Raw genomic sequence first — 22,689 nt, forward strand, 5'->3', positions numbered from 1 at the left:
CAGCGCGTAGTAAGGACTCTTTTTTACGAACTCTATCAGTTGCTCTCTGATATCATTGGACATGTCTACAATACTCCTAGCGACTGTGTCATTGGACAGCGGTACTGCACCGAGTTTCATTATCATTATTCTGCACATGTCTTGCGCTGCAGGCAAAATGAGAGTCTCTGCGATTGTATGCGGTTTACCCAGTTTACGGATTCTTTTGGCCACTACATACGATTTTAAAATATTCAGACCAGTAACATAGACGCAAAACTGCATGTTCCCCCAGGTCCTAGAGCTGAAGTTTTATAAAGGTTTATAAAATTTAAGGAAAAAACCTCACATCCATTTTGCCATTGACATTTTTTATGCAGTATATGAGGACAACAAAGCATCAGCCAAATTCTTACCTATCAAGGTAATATATTTTAACATTACAAACCTCCATTCAACAAATATTTATTTTGTGTGTAAATTACATCTCATGTAAGCAAGAGAATACAAAATGTTAAGATTTTAAGAGTATCTATATAGAAAACAAAATCCACTATTTCACACAAATATATCAAACTAATGAAAAATGTTTTAAATGTTTTAAGCAGGAAGCATAAAGCATGCCATCAAGAAACATTAACTACATGTACACATGACTTATCCTGAGTACATGTATGACGAGCTGAGGTCAACGAGCCATGAGTTTGTGACTGCTGCTCTGCTCCACCAACCTGTGATACTCTGATAGTTTATCTTTGAGATTATTGTACATCTGTGAACAGAGAAGCCAGAGAACATTAAAAAGGCAGCAGAAACAAAATATCAATAACATTTTTCCAAACAGACTCGCCTGACTTTATAACTGCTTAAACAAGAGGCTGATATCTTCGTCCATCACAATGTTTTACTTTAGGTTTAGACGATGTCTGCCAAATTGGCATCAGACAATGTCTAATGTACATCTTTAAAATTTTTAAATGTGACAAATATTTTCCAGTTATATCGACTTTGTAAATTATGTTTTTTACTGAATGACCGCAATAAAAAGCAAGTTTTTCTATACAAAACATTTTAATTGTGAATTATCAAAGCTGTAGCTTAGCATCAGTGTGTCACTGACAGTGATGGCCGACACAGAAAGCCTCCAGAGAGCACCACCATCTACCACACATTTAGCATTTTAATATACATTCATAAAAACCTGCAGACGCTGTGCTGATGGATAATGGCACCCTTGTTAAATTAAATGATGTATTTATGACTAGTATTAAATATAATTATTAGTGCCTGTGGATTTAAGTTCTTGAAACTTTGACATTGTAGAAAGCGCTTGTCTTTTAATGGCTAAACCTCGAGATGGCGACGGCGGAAGGATCATTCTGGTTGCAATATTAGCGTGCACAGTTCGGTTCCGGTTGAACAACCCCCGCAGCTGGGAAACTTTGTGACTGTGAGACGGCGTAGTCGCAGGTCAAAACACCACTCAACCGTTCCGACTACAGTCTCGAACAGGTTAGCCCCACTCAGTGACGCACCGACTGAGAAACCTGCTGAAAGTGCCCTAGTTAATGGGCAGATTCTATTGTTCGGAACGTTAACAGAGGCACCAGCCACCATAGTCAAATGTTTACCGGGAGTCAGAGCGCCTGACATCAAGTCAAATTTAAATGTGCTGGCTAAGGCTAATCGTAAATTTGGTAAGATTGTTATTCACGTCGGCACAAATGATGTTCGCCAATCGGAGATCACAAAAGATAATATTAAAGAGGTGTGTGAGCTTGCAAGCACGATGTCAGACACTGTAATTCTCTGGCCCCCTCCCTGCTTATCGTGGTGATGAGATACATAGCAGATTATCATCTCTAAATGGCTGGTTGTCTGAATGGTGCCTGCAGAATGAAATAGTTTTTATAATGAAAACTGGAAGAGTTTTGAGGGCAGACCTGACCTGTTGAAAAGTGATGGTCTCCACCCCTCCTGGGCTGGAGCTTTTCTTCTGTCTAGAAATATGGCACATAGTCTTAATGCTAAAACTTGACTCACTGGGGCCCAGGTCAGGAAGCAGACAGAATGGCTTAACCAACGGGCTGCTTGCCGTCTCACGTTGCAGAACACACTAAATACACAACATGCGCTAATACTTTCTCCCAAACATCATAAAATAGAGACTGTGTCTGTCCCCCGGATTAGCAAACATAAAATAATGCTTAAACCTCTCAAAGGTAATTTAATTAACGTTAAACTAACTAAACATGAACATAATACAGATAATAAACTGTTACGACTCGGATTGCTAAATATTAGATCTCTCTAATAAAGCACTTTTTGTCAACGATAAGATAATAGATCATAAAATATACATGCTCTGTCTGACAGAAACATGGCTAAAGCCAGATGATTATATTGCTTTAAATGAGTTTGTCCCCCAAGATTATTATTATAAACAAAAGCCTCGCCTAAAAGGCAGAGGGGGAGGTTTTGCTGCACTTTACCGTAACTCTTTTAGCATTTCCCAGAAGTCTAATCCTAAATACAATTCTTTTGAAGTCATGGTACTTCATGCATCAATACCGAATACTAAGGATAAAACATCTTTAAAACTTATTCTGGATATTGTATATATCCACCACACAGATTTTATTAAAGAATTTGGTGGGTTCTTATCAGAACTTGTACTGGCTGCAGACAAAGTCCTTGTTGTTGGTGACTTTAACATTCATGTAGATAATGATACAGATGCTTTAGGAATGGCTTTTAAAGATACTCTTAACTCCATGGGCGTTAGTCAACGTGTGTCAGGACCCACTCACCTTCGTAATCATACTTTAGATTTAATATTGTCTTACGGTATAAATGTGGACGACGTGAAAATCCTTCAGCATAGTGAAGACATTTCGGATCATTATCTGGTATCATGCTTGCTTCACTACCCTATGTTGGCAAATCTAACTCCAAGTAACAAATATTGTAGAACAATAACTTCGACTACAAAAGGTGCGTTTCTTGATAATTTGCCTGAATTGTCTCAAATCTCTAGCATGAGTAAAAAACGTTGAAGATCTTGACTTTACCATTGAAAATATTAATGCCACCTTCTCGGAAACGCTAGACATAGTTGCTCCTCTGCCTCCTCTTAAAAAGGACAGACCGACACCGTGGAATAATGAACACACTCAGGCTCTAAAGAAAGCGGCTCAAAAATGGAGCGCAACGTTAAGAAAACTAAATTAGAGGTATTTCGTACTGCCTGGAAGGATAGCATTAAAAAATACAGGAAAGTCCTAAAAACGTCTAGATTCGCCTACTTTTTATCACTAAAAAGAAAACCAGCATAACCCTAGGTTTTTATTTGATACAGTGGCTAAATTAACCAAAAATAAATTGTCAGTGACTTCTGATTCTGTATACCACCATAGCAGTGATGAATTTATGAACTATTTCACAAATAAAATCCAAGATATTCGAGAAAAAATTATAACTATGCAACCAGAAGTGAAACCCGCTGAACAAACTACTAACTACAGCGCCTCTAAGGAGAAATTACGATTATTTTCTACTATAGATCACAATGAACTCTCTAAAATCATTAGATCATCTAAATCAACTGCATGCGTGCTAGACCCTATACCTACAAATCTACTGTAAGAGATGCTCCCAGAAATTATAGATCCTCTACTTAGCATTATTAACTAATTTCTGACATTGGGACATGTGCCTAAAGCATATAAGGTGGCTGTTATAAGGCCCCTTTTCAAAAAAAAACCATCTCGACCCTGAAGAACTAGTTAACTACAGACCTATTTCGAATCTACCTTTCTTATCTAAAGTTGGAAACTGGAAAAAGTAGTCTCAACTCAAATATGTTCCTTACTCCAAAGGAATGAGATCAATGAAGATATCCAGTCTTCCCTAATCGAAAAGCTAAATTCTATATGTGCTGATGTTTCTCTTTGTCTCCCTCTGCCATCAGAAAACCCTACTCATAGTTTTGTTCCAGGACAAAGAGTGTTTGTGAAGAGTCTAAAGCCTACCAAGGTTGGAGAACCAAAGTACCATGGACAAGCGACTGTGAATGCCATAACCAGGACAGGAGTTCTGACAGACAGGACTTCCAGAGTGTGCATTCATATGCAAAAAGAACACCTGCCATTATCAACACGTATTCATACCTTAATTTTCCATATCGGGCCGATGCTGATATTAAATGGCGATAATACCGTGCATCCCTAAAAACTTTTAGTTGTTTGTTGTACAAGATGTTAAATGTATTAATCAAGAAGTAAATGTGTCACCTTTGCATTGATCTGACTTTCACTGAGACTCCTTAAGAGCTGATCAATAGATGTGTAGGGCAGCCACACCAGAGACGCTGTAGCCGAGAGCGGTCGCTGTCAGGAGACAAATTTGCCATTGAATCATCTCACACAGAATCAACAACAACAAAAAACAACCTCTAAAACAGTTAAAACATTATACCTCTATGCCAAAATACTGATATCCCTTCCCGAGCATAGCGTCGACATACTCCAGCACAAGCTCAGATGCTGACTGTAGTTGGTCATAGTTCAGATAGAGACGCAGGAGAGCTGCGGCATCTATGACCTTAAGAAAATCACAACTCAATTTTACAAATCAGCAGGGATGCAAAATCATCAGGAAGAAAAAGGTGACATTGACGCGATTCCCCCTAAGTGTCACTTATGTGTTTTTTGTCTTTGCATCTCATGTTATGATGTCAATGTGTGTGAGGTGTATAAAAATCTAAATCTGTCATTCTCACCTTTTGAGCATTAACCAGCCAGTCAGGTGGCGGTACACTGTGGGACAATAGCTTCCTGATAACACAGCGATGATATTCCGCATTTTGTGAGGGATGGCTCTCCAAATAATAAGCTAAAAGTCGCCAAGCTTCATCTGTCGCACTGTGTGGTGAAATAAACAGCTGAGTTCATTCAAATAGCAGAGTTAATAAGAAAGAACAAGGGCAAAGAGTAATTTTACAAACCTGCATTCTTTGGTACTGATGACAGATGATAGCTGATTGGCCGCAAGCCAGTTCCAAGCCTCCGTCTGGTCCTGATCTCCTTTATACTGTAGGTTGATACACCTACAAAAAGACCCACACAAGGACACATCAGGCATGCTTCACAGATCTGGAGAAGAATGGTGATTCTGAACGGAGAAATTTTAACGTACTTAAAGGTTAGTCCCTCAAAGACGGGTGTCAGAGATAAGTTAAAGGTTTGACACAGCATTAGAGCTGTGTCAAAAAGTCCTGTTTGGACCAGCAGAGCCACCATCTCTGCTGAAGATGCCCCTCCTGTAAGACGAATAACAACAGGATGAAATTTGACTATTTACAGTACACAAGCTTTTTCACAATTCAGGCAACATGCTCTAGCACGTGCAAGACTAAGAGAATACAAGTATTGTGTATTATTTTACACAATTAATATTTCCATGGTACCACAATAATATGTAGGGGTGAGTGAGGCACATATTTACGCAGGGTTAATACACAGCTGAAAAGTGTGTCATCGATATACAAGTGCATCACAAAAAAATAGAATATCATGAACAAGTTATTTTCTTTTTTTATTTAAATCCAAAAAGTATACTTTCTTATATTATAGATTCATTATGCACAAAGTGCAATATTTTTAAGAGCTTTTCTTATTCTGATGGCTACAATTTACAGCTCAAGGTTTCTCCAAAAATTACACATCTTAAGGATATGGGTTACAGCTGACGCATTTCTATAACCAAGTCACTCCTGAACCAGAAAATACGTCAGAAGAGCCTAAACTAGGCTAAAGAGTAAAAGAACTGGACTGGACTTGCTTAGTGGTCCAAAGTTCTCTTTTCAAATGAAAGTAAATTTTGCATTTCATTTGAAAATCAAGGTCCTAGAGTCTAGAGAAAAAGTGGAGAGGCGCAAAATCCAAGTGCAGTGTTAAGTTTCCACAGTCTGTGATGTTTTGGGATACTATGTAATTTGCTGGTGTTGGTCCACTGTGCTTAATCAAGTACAAAGTCAATGATTCTAGGAGGAGATTTTCTCCCCAACAAAGTAAAGAGTGCTTCATTTAACATACTTTCGCGATCATGAACATTTCTGTTTTGTAAAAAAATGTTTGATTCATATTTGAGAAACTGGATTTCTTTTGAGTTGTTAGTCGCAGCCACCAGAATTAAAACAAAAAACTCTTAAAATATCTCACTTTGTGCCTAGTGAATCTAGAATCTAAGAAAGTTTGCTTTTTGTAATTAAATTACAAAAGGAAAATAATTTTTTTTTGAGATGCACCTGTAATGTTTCATATCATTCGATATTGATAATTATTGAAAAACTTAAACTCATTTTCTACTGGTCTTGAAAAAGGATTAGTTTTACCACTGTATTATTTTAGTTTTTGTAATAAATAGACTTACTATAACAGAGACTGCAACATGTTTATTAGGTCACTACTGTCACTTTAAGAGCTAATGCTAATGCTGACACACATCCACTTTTAACATTCACCTATAACATAAACACTGCAAATCTTTGTTTTTTCATAATAATCTAAATAGCCAAAAAGGACGTGAAAGGCCTTTATTCTGTACCTGTGTACGTATGAGCGCATCGCACACACAGACACAAACCGCGAACAGAATATGTCTGAAACAGGCATAACTTTAAAATGCATGCAAATAACAAACTTTCGTAATGATAAATAACTGCAATGTCTGTGATAGAGATATATACGATGTTAAAGATTGGTCATATATATATATATATATATATATATATATATATATATATATATAGTCCCGATGTCATCGACACAAGAGTCAAAAAGATTAGAAATGTGTCGATGTCCCAATATTTATGGACCTGACTGTATATATGTATATGTTAAGTTTGGAGTGTTATTTAAAAAAAAATTAGATCGTTATTGGAAAGTGTGCATCAGCCCTAGTACAGCGATTCGTGCTTTCAATCTTTTTCTTTCATTCCCAGATGACATACATATTGCGATACGATTTGATGTGTTTTCATGAAGATATTGGAAAATTTGTGTTTTGGTAGCATGAAAGGAAATGTCTTTATCGAATGTTATTTTACAATTTCTTAGTACTGTCACCAAATCCAACCTTATATTATCCTTATCACTATCTTACTGCCTAAACCGTAATATTAAAAAACAGAGACTCATAGCAACTGTTAACGAGGCATTATTATTTTCACACAGTGTTCCAACTAACCTCACTGTGTGAAAAATGCGTCCAACGCAATGAGATTAAAACAACTCAAATTCCACTGATCAGGTAAAATAACTGACAATTATGATTTTTGTTGTAACTGCATTCACACCGCCAGCAACTCTGTCGCTAGATGTCGCTGGTCTCTTGCTACGAGATTAGTAGAAGGCGTTACTAGCTTTGGTTGCTCTAGTAAAATTTATAAACACTCTGCAGTAACTGACGAGAGACGGATGACGTGAGCTCTATGCTTTACTCCTATTGGTAGTCGCAACTTTGTTGCGTAGCTAGACACGCCAACTTCCTGTCGCCGGAAGTCGCCACCTCTTCATTGAAATGAACGGAATGTCGCTGGTGGTCTGAAAGGGGTGTAACTGCAGCATTTTCATACATTCTTCCATTCTAAACTATAAGCGACGGATGATTAGACAAGGGATGGCTGGATGATAGATGTGTGGATATATGTTTATTATTGACAGATGCATAAACAATATCCACATCTAGTTTATAGATCTAGTTATTTGTGTTCAAACTGAATTTTCTAGCAAAGGTTACAACTTACCCTGACTGTCCCAATTGTAACGTTTGCACTTCAATCAGTTTTGCTGTAATACTTCCTACAGGAAGGGTAGGTTCTAGTAACAAACGTTGTATCGTTGTTTTGTATCAGAAACATGTATGGTGTGTAAAAATATGATTAATGAAGCGCAAATATTTTTGGAGGGAGCTTTTTTCTTTTCTTTTTTAATGCCATGTTTGTGGCGAAAAACGTGTTTAATAATAAAACTAAAATTTCATTTCATTTTTTTCTATTCTTAGTAGATTCTCACAAGATGAACACTATGGGGGTTTTCTGCTGATAATACAAATGTGTGTTAGTTTTGATTGGAGTAAGTGAGCTAAAACCAAAAAGCATTGGGCCCCTAACTATCAAACACCACATGCATATCAGATGTTCTTACCAAGCGGACATTTTGGAGCCTGTACAGTACTGCGATTCATTTAAGATAAATGTATATAGTGACTTTACCTGCAATGGCTGCTGAGGAGGGCTCCTGCTGGGCCAAAGTCAGACGACTGCGTGCTAAAATACACTCCCTCTCTAAATCCTTCAGCTCCAAAATGTCAATCTGCTGATTTACTGTGTAAACAAGTTTCTTATTAGAAAATGTTTTTCGTTTCACTTTTGTAGACAAAAAATTACAACATACACAGAATTTATCATTGCTGTCAAAGTGGCAATAGTTTTGGTAGGCTTGTTTACCTGGACCACCAGACATTTCACCATCATAGTTTCTCTTCGGTGATGCACCTCCTCGCTCATACTAGATAAAAAAAATGGTTTGGGGACAACATCAGGCTGTTGACAAAGGTATAACGCAAAATGCTTTCAACACAATAAAACTAGCGGACTTGACAGAAACGATCATCAAAGATGCTTGCATTTGCAACACACAGATTAATAAACTTTTGTTGGTATGGATTATAGTATGGGTATTTGTCTGAAATAAAAACCTATCATGTATTCCCACCTAATTAGGACCCTGGGACAAGTCATGTAACATTAACCTTCTGTATACCACGGGGCTGTTGAATGCTTCCATCTGATTGGTTGACAAACGTTCTATGGGTATGCATTAACTTTCAGTAAATGCACACCTATGAAGGTGTTCCATGTCTGCTGGCCGCTTTACAGTTTCATACCACGTCGCCAAGTTTAAACAATAGGAAGTTTATAGTGTAGCCTACGTACGTGCCCATTGTAAACAACACGAAGGAATAATGTGATGATGTATTGTGTGCTCGTGCTGTAGTTCCATCCCCCTTGCCTGCCTCCAGCTGCTCGTCTTTTTGCAGAAATAATCGTACAGCTGTATCTCTCTTTTAAAAATTGGAAAGGAGATCAGGTCAAGGAAGGTGGTTCCAAACCGCTTTCATTAAGGATAAGGCATTAAGGAATAACTCTAAATGTGTCGCTTATTCATTGTAAGCAAAGTAATTGTTAGGTTTATGTATTTGTAAGGGTAGAATATGGTCATGCCGAATATGTGCTTTATAAGTACTAATTAACAGCCAATATGCTAAAAATAGGAATGGAAAGAAGCAACTAGTTAATAGTGAGAATTGGTTCCTATACTAAAGTGTTACCCAGACTTCTTGAGAGAGCATTCCCCTAAAACCACAGAGCCTATACATAGGCTACATTTATTAAGTAAATGGCCTGATAAAAGATCATATCTTTTATACAGTCTATTCAACTGGGCTCAAATGATTAAATATTTATTTATTTTCAAAAAACACACTGTTCGGACCTCTGTTTGGACAAAAATATAAAGACCAGACCTCTTTAAAACTTGAATTGAATACCCCTGCTTTAGAAGTTATGTCTTTTTACTTTGATATGCATTTTCAGCTTTTGCACCTTTTATTGAGTGGTATATGCCGCTCCAAATCATACTATTAAATTGAATTGGCAAAGGTTAACTCCACTCGAAGAGAAGAAACATCAATAAAAAAAACTAATGCTGGCTGAGCTAAATTTCAAGTGTCCCAGAAAAGGGTATGAATACTTATGCATTGTACGAACTTGAGTTTTAATTCTTAACTGATTTGTGACAACTTTACAAATTTATTGTCATTATTGTGCATGGAGTGTAGATTAATGTATTTTTTTATTTATTTAAAGTAGTTTAACATAAGGCAGCAACATAACAAAATGTGAATAAAATGAAGGGGAATTAATACTTTTGCAAGGCACTGTTCACAAATACACACAATTCCAATACTTGTTTCTACAAGAATTCAAGCAGACATAATCTGTTATCTCTTAAACGAATGTTTAGGACATTTTGGGAGAAAAATATCTGAACATTACATCCTTGCATTACAGCAGATCTTAAAGCTGTCGGACAATGTCAAACAATAAAGAAAAAGTTGTACATATATTTTACCTATAGATATTGGTTTCGACTTTGTGTGTGCCAAATCTATTGATTTTAACGTATGGTTGTAGTGATTTTGTTTCGGAACCAAAAAAAATCCTACAATTTTTCCGACTTTATCGTCTTCATTAAAGGTGTAGTTGACATTTGCTATATATTATAAACTTGTGCTGTTTTATTAAAACACTTAGATCACCTGAAGCAACCTTTTTTAAATTAAGATGTATACATCATGTTTAACTTTCCATTGATGTTTGTTTTCTTAGGATAGGACAATATTTTGTAGAGGTACAGCTATTTGAAAATCTAGAATCTGAAATTCTCTCACCACTGGTATATTTCCCATAGTCTTCAAAGAGAAAATGAGAAAATAGCCTTTAAAGTTGCCCATCAGAGCCGCTGCAGCAGGTTGTTGCTAAGAAGAAACAGGTTTGTTTTAACGTCCTCTATTGGCTTACCGCATTGCACATCGACATTGTGAAGAGGAGATGAACCCGAAAGTTTAAATTCAAAGCTTTACATAGATATCAAACTCGAGTGGGTAGCGGGCAGCAGCAACTATGATTGAAGGTGTGTTTCCAGCCATTTTTTAACGATTTTGCTGCATCCACAAACATAAATATAGTTTTGATATCCACCTTTTTTGCAATGCGCGAAATTACCCATTATGCCTTGCGTATGCGCTTAGGGCTATTGCCTTAAGACTCCCGGTTCGCCACTTGATCCCATTAGTTAGGCATTACAAAGTTAGCTTCAAAGCTTTTAAACAGACTTTATGCCTTTTTTAAATGACTTAAGTATTATAATGTTAAAGGGCAGTGTCTTAATTTTTTCACAGGGGCCGTACGGGCATGAGTTTTCAACTACTTTTCCTTGAGGGCCAGATTCTAAAAGGGCCAGTTTTTTTACCATATCCATCCATTTCTTCTGTACTTTATGTTTACTTTAAATTTAGTTTTTATGTTATTCATTGCATTTTGTTCCTTTCATACTGTTCTTGTTGCTGTTACTTTAAGATCATATATTAAAACATGCAGTCAGATATTGCATGTGCCTTTTTATGATATTTCATTAAAAGGGATATTGCATTTTATATTGTATTAGTTTACACAAAGATAAAAAAGGTGTTAATTTACTCACCCCCAGTCCATCCAAGATGTGGGTGGCATTATTGTTTCAGGAAGATATTTATGAATAAATTAGTTTGAAGTTATAAAACTCAAATCAATGAAAGTAAAAAAACACTAATATTTTCAGCACAAAAGGAATCCCTGCCCCTTGTGACGTTAAACGTGTGACGTCTTATAAAAATAATCAGTTGATCTGTGAAAAAAACTGCCCCACGCACTTAATAGGGCAGATCCTTTGTGTGAGTGCTGGAGAGAGATGAACAGCTGTTTTCATAAATTTAGCCGTTTAAATCATACATGGGTAATGAATGCTACAATAAAAACAACACTTTTTCCTTTATCTGAGACAACCGTTTACGTGGTGTACCCTTCCTGCAGTAACTTTCAAGGACACAAGACGTGTTTTGGATTGTGACCTATTGCGTGCACAAACCGACTGCCAGTGGCTGTGGATTGCCGATTATAACGTTGCCAATAATATACGTTTTCTGGACAGATCGATCAAATCGCTTTATAAGATGTATTGTTATGAATATTAATTTTGTATTGAATGTAGCAGCGTTTTGTTCAAAGATCTGTCATCTCAGGGCGTGCATTTCTTAAAGCACACCGGTTTTAAAAGTCTCTCCACTTATTTGAAATGTGAAGGCGGGCCAGGTAAAGACGATTGGCGGGCCGCATTTGGCCCACGGACCGCCAGTTGACTAGCCCTGACCTAGACCGTAAAAAACAACTTTGTTTCTCACCACAAAAAATTGGACAGTGACATCTACTGGGATGATGACATTAAACTCCAGCCAGCAGGCATTTTTGATATATCGTCTTATGTATGTAGACGGCCAAGAGCTTTACATTAATAAAAACACTTTACACAGTGTCAACATTGGACAAATTCTTAACCATTCGACAGTTCACATTTCTAAAGCGGAATTTGCTGAGTCCAGGGTTCTTAACAGGGCAGTCATAATCTGATGGAAAGACAGTATTGACGCAGTATTGGAGACATCTGGATGCTTCAGTGTGACTGGTTCTGGTATGTTTTGTATCAAATTTATAGAGCTACAATGCTGACTTGGCCAAACATACACTTAAATACATACATTACATACAAAATACTTTTAAATAGTGTGTATTTCCTGTGTCATCCAAAGTGAATACATTTGTTTGAATAAAGCACAACTGTAATATTAAACTAAATCATTAATAAATAAACTTTGATGCAACATCTGACAATATAATTTGCATTGTTGGAATGAGACATTCAAACATTTTGTTGTGTTTCAGAGAAAAGTCATACAGGCTGGATAATAACATTGAGTGTAAGGGGCAATGATGATAGAAAGGCTCATTGTTGTGTGTGTGTGTGTGTGTGTGTGTGTGTGTTAAGGGAAGGCTCCGGTTTAAGAATTAATGACAAATACTCACAACTGCTCCAGATGAGGGCTGAACAATCCAAGCATAGTCCGGACGAACAAGCCTCAGACAATTGAGGGCTGCCAGGTAACAGTTCACCTGTTTCTGCAGCCCAAGCAAAGTACGAACCTCCCGTCCCAGACGCATCCCATACTCAAACATAACTGTACCCGCTGAAACAGACATCACCTTTCTGTTAGTTACTTTCCCAAATTTTTATGAAGTAATGGGATTGTTGCACAAGATGGCATCAGTGAGCTTTTGCGATGCCAGGGTCAGCAAACTAATTTCCGGTCCTATAACATTACAGAGTTGTTTTGGGTTAGCAATGTAAAGATGATCTGTCATTTTGCTGATATATAACTTTCTGTTTTTTTATCTAAAAACACCTCCTTTCCCCATACAGTGTTAAGCGACCGGAAATTAGTCTGCCGACTCTGGCATCCCAAAAGCAAAGTAAAAGCTCACCGGCGCCATCTTGTGCAACTAGCGAATTAAGGCGTTGTTGCACAAGGATTTATCCTCAACGTTTAACACCTAGTGACTAAACAAAGGGCGGAAAAGTGAATGTGCATTTAGTTGCACAGCACCTCCTTGTGTTCCTGTGTTTTTCATTAAGCGCCATCTACAGCGGGGAAAATAAGTATTTCACACATCAGCATTTTTATCTGTAAGGGGATTTCTAAGAGGGCTATTGACATTGTTTCCACCAGATGTAGCCATCAAGCCAAATATTGAATTCATACAAAGAAATCAGAACATTTAAGTATACAAGTTGAGTCATAATAAATAAAGTGAAATGACACAGGGAATAAGTATTGAAAATATGAAGATAACAAGTTGGCAAAATGGCATAGAAAGTCAGGAGATCACTTGAAATCTGTCAGTATTGAGAGAGAAACCAAGATCCCTGTCCGAGGAGTCCAAAGAATAATCAGGAGAGTTCTCCAAGAGCCAAGAACCACTCGGGCAGAACTTCAGGAAGACCTTGCATCCGCAGGTACTGTTGTTTCAAAGAAAACTATAAGCAATGCACTGAACCGCCATGGCATCCATGCACGCTCACCACGCAAGACTCCATTGCTGAACAAAAAGCATGTTGAGACTCGGTTAAAGTTTGTGAAAGAGCATTTGGAGAAGCCTGTGGATTATTGGGAGACTATAGTATGGTCAGATGAAAGCAAAATTAAACTTTTTGGCAGTCATTCTACATACCATGTTTGGAGAAGAAATGGCACTCCCCACCACCCCAAGAACACCATACCAACAGTTAAGTTTGGGGGTGGAAGCATCATGGTTTGGGGCTGCTTTTCAGCAAGGGTTACTGGCAGACTTTATATTTTTGAAGGCAGCATGTATGGAGAAATGTACTGGGACATTCATAATGTAATAAAAATCTGCTGCCATCTACCAGAAAGCTGAAAATGAAACATTTCAGCAAGACAATGATCCCAAACAAAAGGCCAAGGACACAATGAAGTGGTTTCAAAGAAAGAAAATCAGGCTGCTTGAATGGCCCAGTCAATCACCTGACCTAAATCCCATAGAAAATCTATGGAGAGAACTGAAGATCAAAGTTCATAAAAGAGGCCCAAGGAACCTTCAAGATTTAAAGACCATTTGTGTGGAAAAATGGGCCAGAATCACTCCTGAGCAATGCAGACGACTGGTCTCTCCATACAAGAGGCGTCTAGAAGCTGTCATCACCAACAAAGGCTTTTCTACAAAGCATTAAATAAAGTGTGTTCAATACTTATTCCCTGTGTCATTTCACTTTATTTATTATGACTCAACTTGTATATTTAAATGTTCTGATTACTTTGTATGAATTCAATATTTGGCTTGATGGCTACATCTGGTGGAAATTTTGTGTCAATAGCTCATTTAGAAATCCTCTTTCTGATAAAAATGCTGATGTGTCAAATACTTATTTTCCCCGCTGTGTCAGGGAGTCAGTTTGCAGGTGCAACTCTGCTCATCACCAGTGAAAATCATTTTGTTATGAACGTAGAGAAACGTCTCGAAAACGCTGGTGATAAGTGTGTGCGATTGTCTTCTCAGAATACAAGACTTAACACATTGCAATTTTTGGAACCATAACTAAAAAATGTTATGCAATTTTCTTCTACACAGCACAGGGTGCAAATCTTAAACAAGTAAAGGCAGCTTGCTGCCAAGGTCTGCATAAAGGTTATGTATCAAAGCCTTAAGATTTTGCTCAAATCCAATTGTCTGTTTGCCTGGTCACATTACGTTTAGGAATGTGGCCCATATCAGATTGCAGTGTGAAATGGTTGCGGTCCTGAACTGAAACGCATGCCCACAAGAACAATAAAAATACGGAAACAGGTAAAACTTTTAACCATGGCACTTTGTGGCGCAATTACTGCCGTTTCTGTACAGAGGTGTGTGTGGCTGCAATGTCAGAGTCAGGAGTGGTGTGATCGTGATGTAAAAAACTTTACTGAAATTGATTTCATGCACAATTACTTGCCCTTTCCTAAAAACTGTCTACATTTAAAACTTCAGGTTTCGTTCAGTATAGATTGAATGAAAGGAAACTGATTCCTGTTCAAACACATTTATTCCTTTCAAGTATATATCTGATGATCCAGGACTTCCCAGAGAACCAACAAGTTTCAGGATCTGATATTTGCTGCATTAAACCAGAAAATTTACAATAACATAACATAACAATTCAGTGTCTAAATTATTTTACTGCAATTGGCCACTTGAAAACCTTTGGTGCAGGTGGATTTAAAAACTACAGGGTTTTCAATCCCTGCTGTAATTCTGCTGATCATTCGTACCTTTCCTGTAGTTATGACGATTGATGTGAAAGGCATAGAGCAGCTCATAGTAGTTGTGAGTCATAAGGTCCACCGCTCTTGCACGAGACTCAATGATTCCCACCACCTGAAAACAAGCAGCAATAAGAACAAAATGCCTTGATTTAATAAAACAGAAAATTTATTAATGTAATGTAAAGATTATCAGGAAGTTTGAAGGCAGGGCTCAACAATGAGGATAACCCACGGCCAGGAAAGCTACTGGTCACAAACAAGAAAACCTCATCCGCTGGCCAGGTATATAAAAACACTTATTGTTGAGCCCCGGAGGATGGTGTATTGATGTTTACGAGACCTCATCGTGTAAATTAACAAAGGAGAACTGTATGAGATCTCTGAGCTGAGCACGCTCACACAGAACCACCACCAGCTGCCGGAGACAGTCTAGCTGCCTGCAGACACAAACACAAATAAACAAAGAGCTCAACACGTGTGTGTCACTTTATCAGGGCTGAGATGATGATGATGTCAGAGCTCAGTACCTGCTAGGATCCGGGTTCTGGGTCAGAGCTTCATATGCCTGAGTGTTATGACCCAGATCCAGATGATGTTTAAATATACGAGTCCACAGTGCAGCCTACAACACAGTTTATTATTCACATCAAACAGAGATAGTAGAGATTAGAAAAAAAATTGTTAGTGGTGTAAAAATGAAAAACAAACTAATCCCCTTGACATACAATTACGTTGGTTGTAAATCTCTGAATATGTTTTTCTTTGTGTAAATTGTTATTGTTTTGTAATTTATTTTCATTTAGTAATGTCTTTTGGAATGCTGTATTTTTCTCAGGAAATTAAATATAAACAATTTTCAGAGGTTCACACTCACCTGACTTTTAAACAAATCGTTTTAAAGTCAAGTTAACTTCTGGTCTGTGTTTGGCTGTCTCTTTCCCCACCATTGACAAGTTATTTAAAAATCAACCATTACCTGCCAAAAACGAGTTATTACGGTATGATAAAATATTTTTTATATTTGTTGTTACCTCTGTAAACTCATGTTTACAGAGGTACATTGCAAGTTCTGCACAAGCATCAAGCCCATCTTAGAAGACCTCAAACAAGGATTGGTTGGGGAAGCAAAGTCCTTTATACAATAATTTAGAAGTCAAAATCCCATAATCTGTCAGTGGTTACAAAAATATGTGTGGTCTAAACCTAGCATAAGTGACAGCCCTAAAAACCGGAAAGCTATTACTATGAAAAAACCTTAGTAGCTGTAAGTGAAGCACAGAAGTGGGTGTACAAGTAGTCCATCTAACTGTAAATTATGGAAAACAGTGATTCACTTACCTGACTTCTCTCATCATTTACAGCTTCAGATATGGCCATTGTGGCTGAATGTATCACAAGCTCTGGCAAACCAATATCTTCCAATAGCCGCAGAACCTAAAAAAATAAACAAATAGAAATATTATCTCTTTAAGTACCCCATGATGGTTTTTCACATTTTAAAGGGAGTAACGTGTAGAATGCCTGAGCCCCGGAGGTACAGTTACTTCCATGTTTCCTAACTCTGTATAAACTGCTCTTTTCTAGACTTTTTGTCTGCAAAACCCAGAAACCCATTTTAGCCAGTCAATGGGTTTTTTTGAATGGGTTTTTGGTTAAACACCTAAAATAAGGTATGTGGTTTACAAAACATGTAAATATTTGATATGACATAAAACAAACCAGTTTTAACAAGCTCGTGTTTTTAAACTAGCATTTTTAAAACAGTTGCTAAAAAAGACAACATCCTTTGGCGGGGACATTAAACAGCATCAAATAATGGACACAAATATCTAAAAACCTGGATGGAGATTAATTTAGGGAGGAATGACTATGCTAACACAGCAGAATCTGTCAGCGGTCGTGGGCAGGGCCTAAACCATGTCACATCAGTTTGCTCGGAGAATGCCACCAGCCTATTCAATGGGACTGTTGAGGTTAAATGCAGATTTAAAAAATAAATTGGTGGATTTTAATTTGTATAGGGTGGTTCTGTGCACACATTGCAAACACACATTTATGCTCGAACAAAATATAAAAGTGAATTTTCCAGTTGCTATAAGTGTGCCATATGCTAACCCGGAATAACCTATTTTCTGACCCCCTTTTGAAACAAGTATCTTGCGGCCGTATGTAGAAATCCATGAACTTATAGTTTGATAAAAGAAAATCATCAATATTGTTAATTTTCATCCCACCATTTAAAACTTATTGAAAGGATATTTAAAACGTGTTACTATTAATAAATTTAATCTACAGGCATTTTTCCTGTCGGCATGAAACTCATGATGCGATTGCTTTCTGTGAAATGTAGAGCTGGGCTTGATTTTTTTCCTTCAGGAATTGCTTGAATCATTGAAAATTGGAAGCCTGACCACCGGACAGTCAGTATAGTACCACTCCCAGGCCGAGGGAGAGTGGAGGTTTATGTTTTTGATGAAAGATTATGAGGACACATTAATTAAAAATGTACCTGCATCGACAAATCATTCATAATAAACTCTACAATATTACTTAAAGAAAAATAAAGTTTAATTTCATGGTGGCTTTACAAATGCGCTGGCTACTCAGACTAGCTCCCCTTAATCATCTGACAGTCTTCACCTTGTTATAATAGAGTAATCGCGGAGCGGTGGTGGCTGTCTCATCATCTGATCCCGCAAGTTTCATTAAAAACTCTTCTTTTTCCACCTCAGCCGCTGCTTCATGGAAACACTGCAATGCCTGAAACCACAACACGCATACATTACACATATACAGGTTATACAACTGAGCTCACAATTATTCAACCCCTAGGTAAATATGATCAAGCAAGGTTGTAAAAATAAATCTGCTTGTTAATCTTTTCTTGAAAAATGTGATAGAGGTCTGGAAACTGGTATGGCCATGAGAGAAGCTTGTTTTTGCCCAGTTACCCATTTTTGCTGTTAAAAAGGCTTTTTAAGTTTTACGTGCATGGTCAGATGAACTAAAAAAAAATCATATTTACTTTGGGGCTGAATAATTTTGAGCCCAATTGTAATACACATCCTAAGCAACAGTTAAACAACACTGATTCAGAAGCTCTTCGTTTTTTAGTTAAGTTTATTTCACATATATAATTAGGTCTTTCTAATGATTTTTGTTTAAAATTTAACTATTTAATTTAGTTGGTTGTGTATAAAAAAGAAACTGGTCCAAAAGCGCATCTGCTACTCAAAAAACAATGCTAAACAACTTATAGGTGCTCAAGAAGGGGGACATTCAGTTCAGAAAAATTGACTTTTGAAAAAGCCTTTTTTTTAAAACAACAACGTGCATTGACCAAGAGCAATCAAGATCAGGAAGTATTTAAATATGTGTCTCTTTACCATATTTTTTTAACTGACCAATAGATGTCTCTTTAAAAATGAAAAAGGGAGGAAAAACATGTATATTATGCAAATCTATTAAAGAAAAAAATAAATCCATTAATGATTTTTTTTTGTTTTACAATAAATTACAAATATATCCCAAATGTAACACCAAAAATTGTAATAAAGAGGCCCAGGATGTTAAACATTTCACACATCAATCTGTGAATCCAATTACTTTCTCTTTGTTTAAACCTTCTCAATCTGTCGCCACCTCTAGCATTTAGTGACACCAATGACCTTCAAGTAGCTATCCTCCATGTTTAGCCTGTATGTGATGTTTCGCAATAGGATAACTCATATTTTTCTTGTTCTAATGTTTAGACACGTTATTCTATTTAACTATTTCCAGATCTTAATTGCGCTTGCTTAACACCCTGGCAAAGGCCTGCTAGGGCCAATGCAGGTTGGTGTTTTTAAATAAAGGCTTTTTCAAGAATCCATTTTTCTCAGTTGGTTTTTTTTGTCTTCATGTTTGTTTAGTGGTAAAGAAATGAAGCATGAAGTGCTTCTGGACTAGTGTTGTTTACATCTTGCAAAATGGTCTATATACAGCATGAACAGTAGATCACTGTAAAGACATTTCTGCTTCATGATATTTTGTAAAAAACACAACAGCTTTTTGTCATTTTCTATCTGAGCAGTGTCCACACATCTTAAAAGTGAACATACTGTTGACAGAGCACAGGAACCAAACCACTGTTTATACAGGGATATTCTTACCTTCTGCCCCTCACCATTAGCCAGATAACACTGACCCAAAACAAAGCGACAGGATCCCACATTCACCTGGCACCAGGGCCCAATTAATCGAACATATTCCTACAGAAAGACAAGAGACGGTTAGATATTTTTATTCAGTAGGAATTAGCCCAACCACATATCCATCATTCGGCATACATATTAAGACATTGGAAATACAGAACTCATCGTCAGTACTTGGGTATCAGATAAAACTGCATCGCGCCTCAGACTTAAATACATCAGTTCATCACAACAGTGTCAGAACTAAGCTCTCCCACAATCAGTCATCTGGCATCATGCAAAACTGTCTCTGATTAATTTGAATCATAGACAGCGCATCAAGTGCTTTGGTCTATTACTGTGATACGTCATCAGCTCTGCCCCATTGCTCCTGTCAAAACGTGTTATAAACACAAAAAAACATTATAAAAACATTATATAATACCTAGAACACCTAGACAAATAGGCCGGAAGGCGAGATGGGGGCAATAAGGAGGAATGTACAGTCCCTGTCCTTGATGCCCGTGAAGTTGAGGCAAAAAAATGTCTCTCCATGGAGACCAAAGCAGCCATTGATCGACTGTGTCCTGCCTGTGCTCAGGTCATTGAGCAGGTAAGCTTGATATGCCTGTACAAGCGCCATGGTGTGCAAAGCGCCACCAGACTGACATGCTGTCTGGAAAGCCTTCCCCAACAATGAAGACGTCACTCTAGAATGTTTGGTGGGGAGTACAGGGTCTTTCAGGGATGATGATGCCCCAGGGGAGAGATTGCCTGCCAGCGTCTCCTCCACGGGAGGGCATCATCATATAGCCTTGTGTCTTTGTGCCTTCAACAGCGATTTTTTTTTTTAGACTATCATGGACTCAAAGACACCGGACAAGTAGGGCTTATTCCATGAACGAGTTAACTTGTCATGGAAGATCACCAACGAATGGTAAAGAGCGTTACTGAACTCCTCCCTCAAGGCCACCGGACAGAAATCTCATCCAGTCTCGAGCGTTTGGGGGCCTCTTGCTCCTGCAGCATCAAGAGTAGCTTTTGATAGGAAACGTCTGGGTTACTTGGCTGTAACCCTGTTCCCTGAAAAAGCTGCGTTTCAAACGCTATGGGAGAACATTCCTTGTTCGACCATGTAACGAGATCCATAAAAGGAAGGAAGGAAGGAGGCGGGAACCGGCGAACGTAAAAAAGACAGCTAGGGCCAAAAGACATACGGTCGACTGCCGGCCATACAAACATAATAAAACCACAACATAAGCTCCAGGCCTTGTCCTTTCTCGCACTTCCCTGTTGTCGCTCCTCTCTTACGCTTCCGGAAATCCTCCGTGAGAGATGCGAGACCGGTGCACGCACAGCTGACACTCGTTATCACTCACGTGACCGGCATTGCGCATTTCACACACGGCTCTCGTCCCACCCTGCTCACCACAGACCGATTGTGAAGCATGTGTGTCAAACACACAAAGAATTGGCTTTAAATTACCTCGGCAGGTGACATGACTAATTACCTCCGCACATTCAGGTTATAAATACACGTAAAGCAGACGCTACTTCAGGACGTACGGGCACCCCTACAGTGCGGCATTTAGGCGCAGCCTCTCATTCCCTCTCTTTCAGGGAATAGGAATATAACCAAGTAACCCGAGACGTTCCCTATCAAAAGCTACTTTTGATACTGTGTTTCAAACGCTATGGAAACAGGAATACCAACGCCGCCGCACTGGGAGTGTCTGGACCCCTCAAGGTTGTGTGGTGTGTGTGCACAAGCCGAGAGGAGGCCTCAGATGGTGCTCTAGAATGTAGACTCCAGGACATGTGCACCCGAAGTAGCATGGACTTCCAGACTATAAAATCTGACAAATGTGTGCGGAGAGGACCAACCTGCCGCATCAAAAACGTTGCTGCAAGGGGAAACCTTTTGCTAAGGGCGTAGAAGATGAAACCCCCCTTGTTGAATGAGCTCCGACTCCTAGAGGTGAAACTTGGCCTCATAGGCCAGAGCAATAGCATCCCTCACCTAAATTCCATATCGTTTGCCTTGACCATTATTCGGATGGCGACGTTGAGAGCGCCTGCAAATCTCTGATTCTCTTAAGAGAAGTGATTGCCATTAGAAAAAACATCTTAAGGGTCAGAAGCCTAACAGGTGCTGACTCCATAGGTTCGAAATGGGTGCTAACCAGACCCTCGAGCACTACCGCTAATTCGGGTGCACTACCGCTACTTCAGGTGCACGTCTTCATGAAGGACTGTCTGTCTAGGAGGCCTCAGCCGCTCGCTCCACGAATAAAGCGGGCGACTAAAGGGCGTTTTCAACCAGAAACCCCATCAATCAGGGCATGGTAGGCCAAAATGGCAGCCACATAAACCCTGAGAGTACTGGGGCTTGCATGGTATGACATGCATAAAAACACTCCATCGAAGGGCGTAACTTTTTCTAGTGGAAGGAGCCCTAGCACTTAGAATAGTCTCTACTACATCGGGCGGAAGCCCAGCACCTCTCAGCTGGTTCCCTTCAGGGGCCAGGCATGGAGATTCCGAAGCTCGGGAAGGGGGTGAAGTAAAGCCTCTTAAATAAACATATTTTACTGAAATATAATATAACTTTGATTTGTGTTATGTTTTCGCACACTTTCACGATTCTAGTTGGCCCAAGGACCAACAAGATGATGCGTTCAGACGTTATCTTGATTATGGTTGGCCAAATTAAGCCAGGTGCTGGACCAAAGACATTTCATTTGTGGACTGATGAAAGCAAGTGTGTTCTTTTTGGGTCTAGGGTTCGCCAACAGTTTGTCAGACGATCTCCAAACACTGAATTCAGCCACAGTGAACTGTAAAGACAGTGAAGAATGGTGGCGCAAGCATCATGATATGGGAATGTTTCTAATACTATGCTATTGGGCCTTTTTATTGGATTCCGGGTATCATGGATAAGTTTGATACCCGGAAAGAGGAAATGCCCTTGAAACTTTCCTGTAGCTCAGTGGTAAGAGCATTG

The 22,689-nt window shown here is 38.5% G+C and overlaps 1 protein-coding gene across 2 annotated transcripts in view; it reads right to left on the minus strand.

The window, feature by feature from the left end:
• Positions 1-267: 267 nt before the first annotated feature.
• nup160 (nucleoporin 160) overlaps positions 268-22,689 on the minus strand; it is a 51,051-nt gene continuing 28,629 nt past the window's right edge. For both annotated transcript variants that reach the window (XM_079450245.1, XM_079450244.1), the window contains exons 21-35: positions 19,665-19,763; positions 18,154-18,273; positions 16,852-16,947; positions 16,041-16,135; positions 15,854-15,950; positions 15,520-15,625; positions 12,722-12,882; positions 8,489-8,549; positions 8,255-8,365; positions 5,176-5,299; positions 4,985-5,086; positions 4,760-4,901; positions 4,456-4,581; positions 4,272-4,367; positions 268-751 (exon numbers count right to left, since the gene is read on the minus strand). In XM_079450245.1, coding sequence (XP_079306371.1) covers positions 668-751; positions 4,272-4,367; positions 4,456-4,581; positions 4,760-4,901; positions 4,985-5,086; positions 5,176-5,299; positions 8,255-8,365; positions 8,489-8,549; positions 12,722-12,882; positions 15,520-15,625; positions 15,854-15,950; positions 16,041-16,135; positions 16,852-16,947; positions 18,154-18,273; positions 19,665-19,763 — 1,620 coding nt within the window. In that variant the 3' untranslated portion in view covers positions 268-667. The remainder of the gene's footprint in view (positions 752-4,271; positions 4,368-4,455; positions 4,582-4,759; positions 4,902-4,984; positions 5,087-5,175; positions 5,300-8,254; positions 8,366-8,488; positions 8,550-12,721; positions 12,883-15,519; positions 15,626-15,853; positions 15,951-16,040; positions 16,136-16,851; positions 16,948-18,153; positions 18,274-19,664; positions 19,764-22,689) is intronic.

The sequence above is a fragment of the Barbatula barbatula genome, assembly GCF_947034865.1.
Source record: "Barbatula barbatula genome assembly, chromosome: 25".
Taxonomy (NCBI): Eukaryota; Metazoa; Chordata; class Actinopteri; order Cypriniformes; family Nemacheilidae; genus Barbatula; species Barbatula barbatula.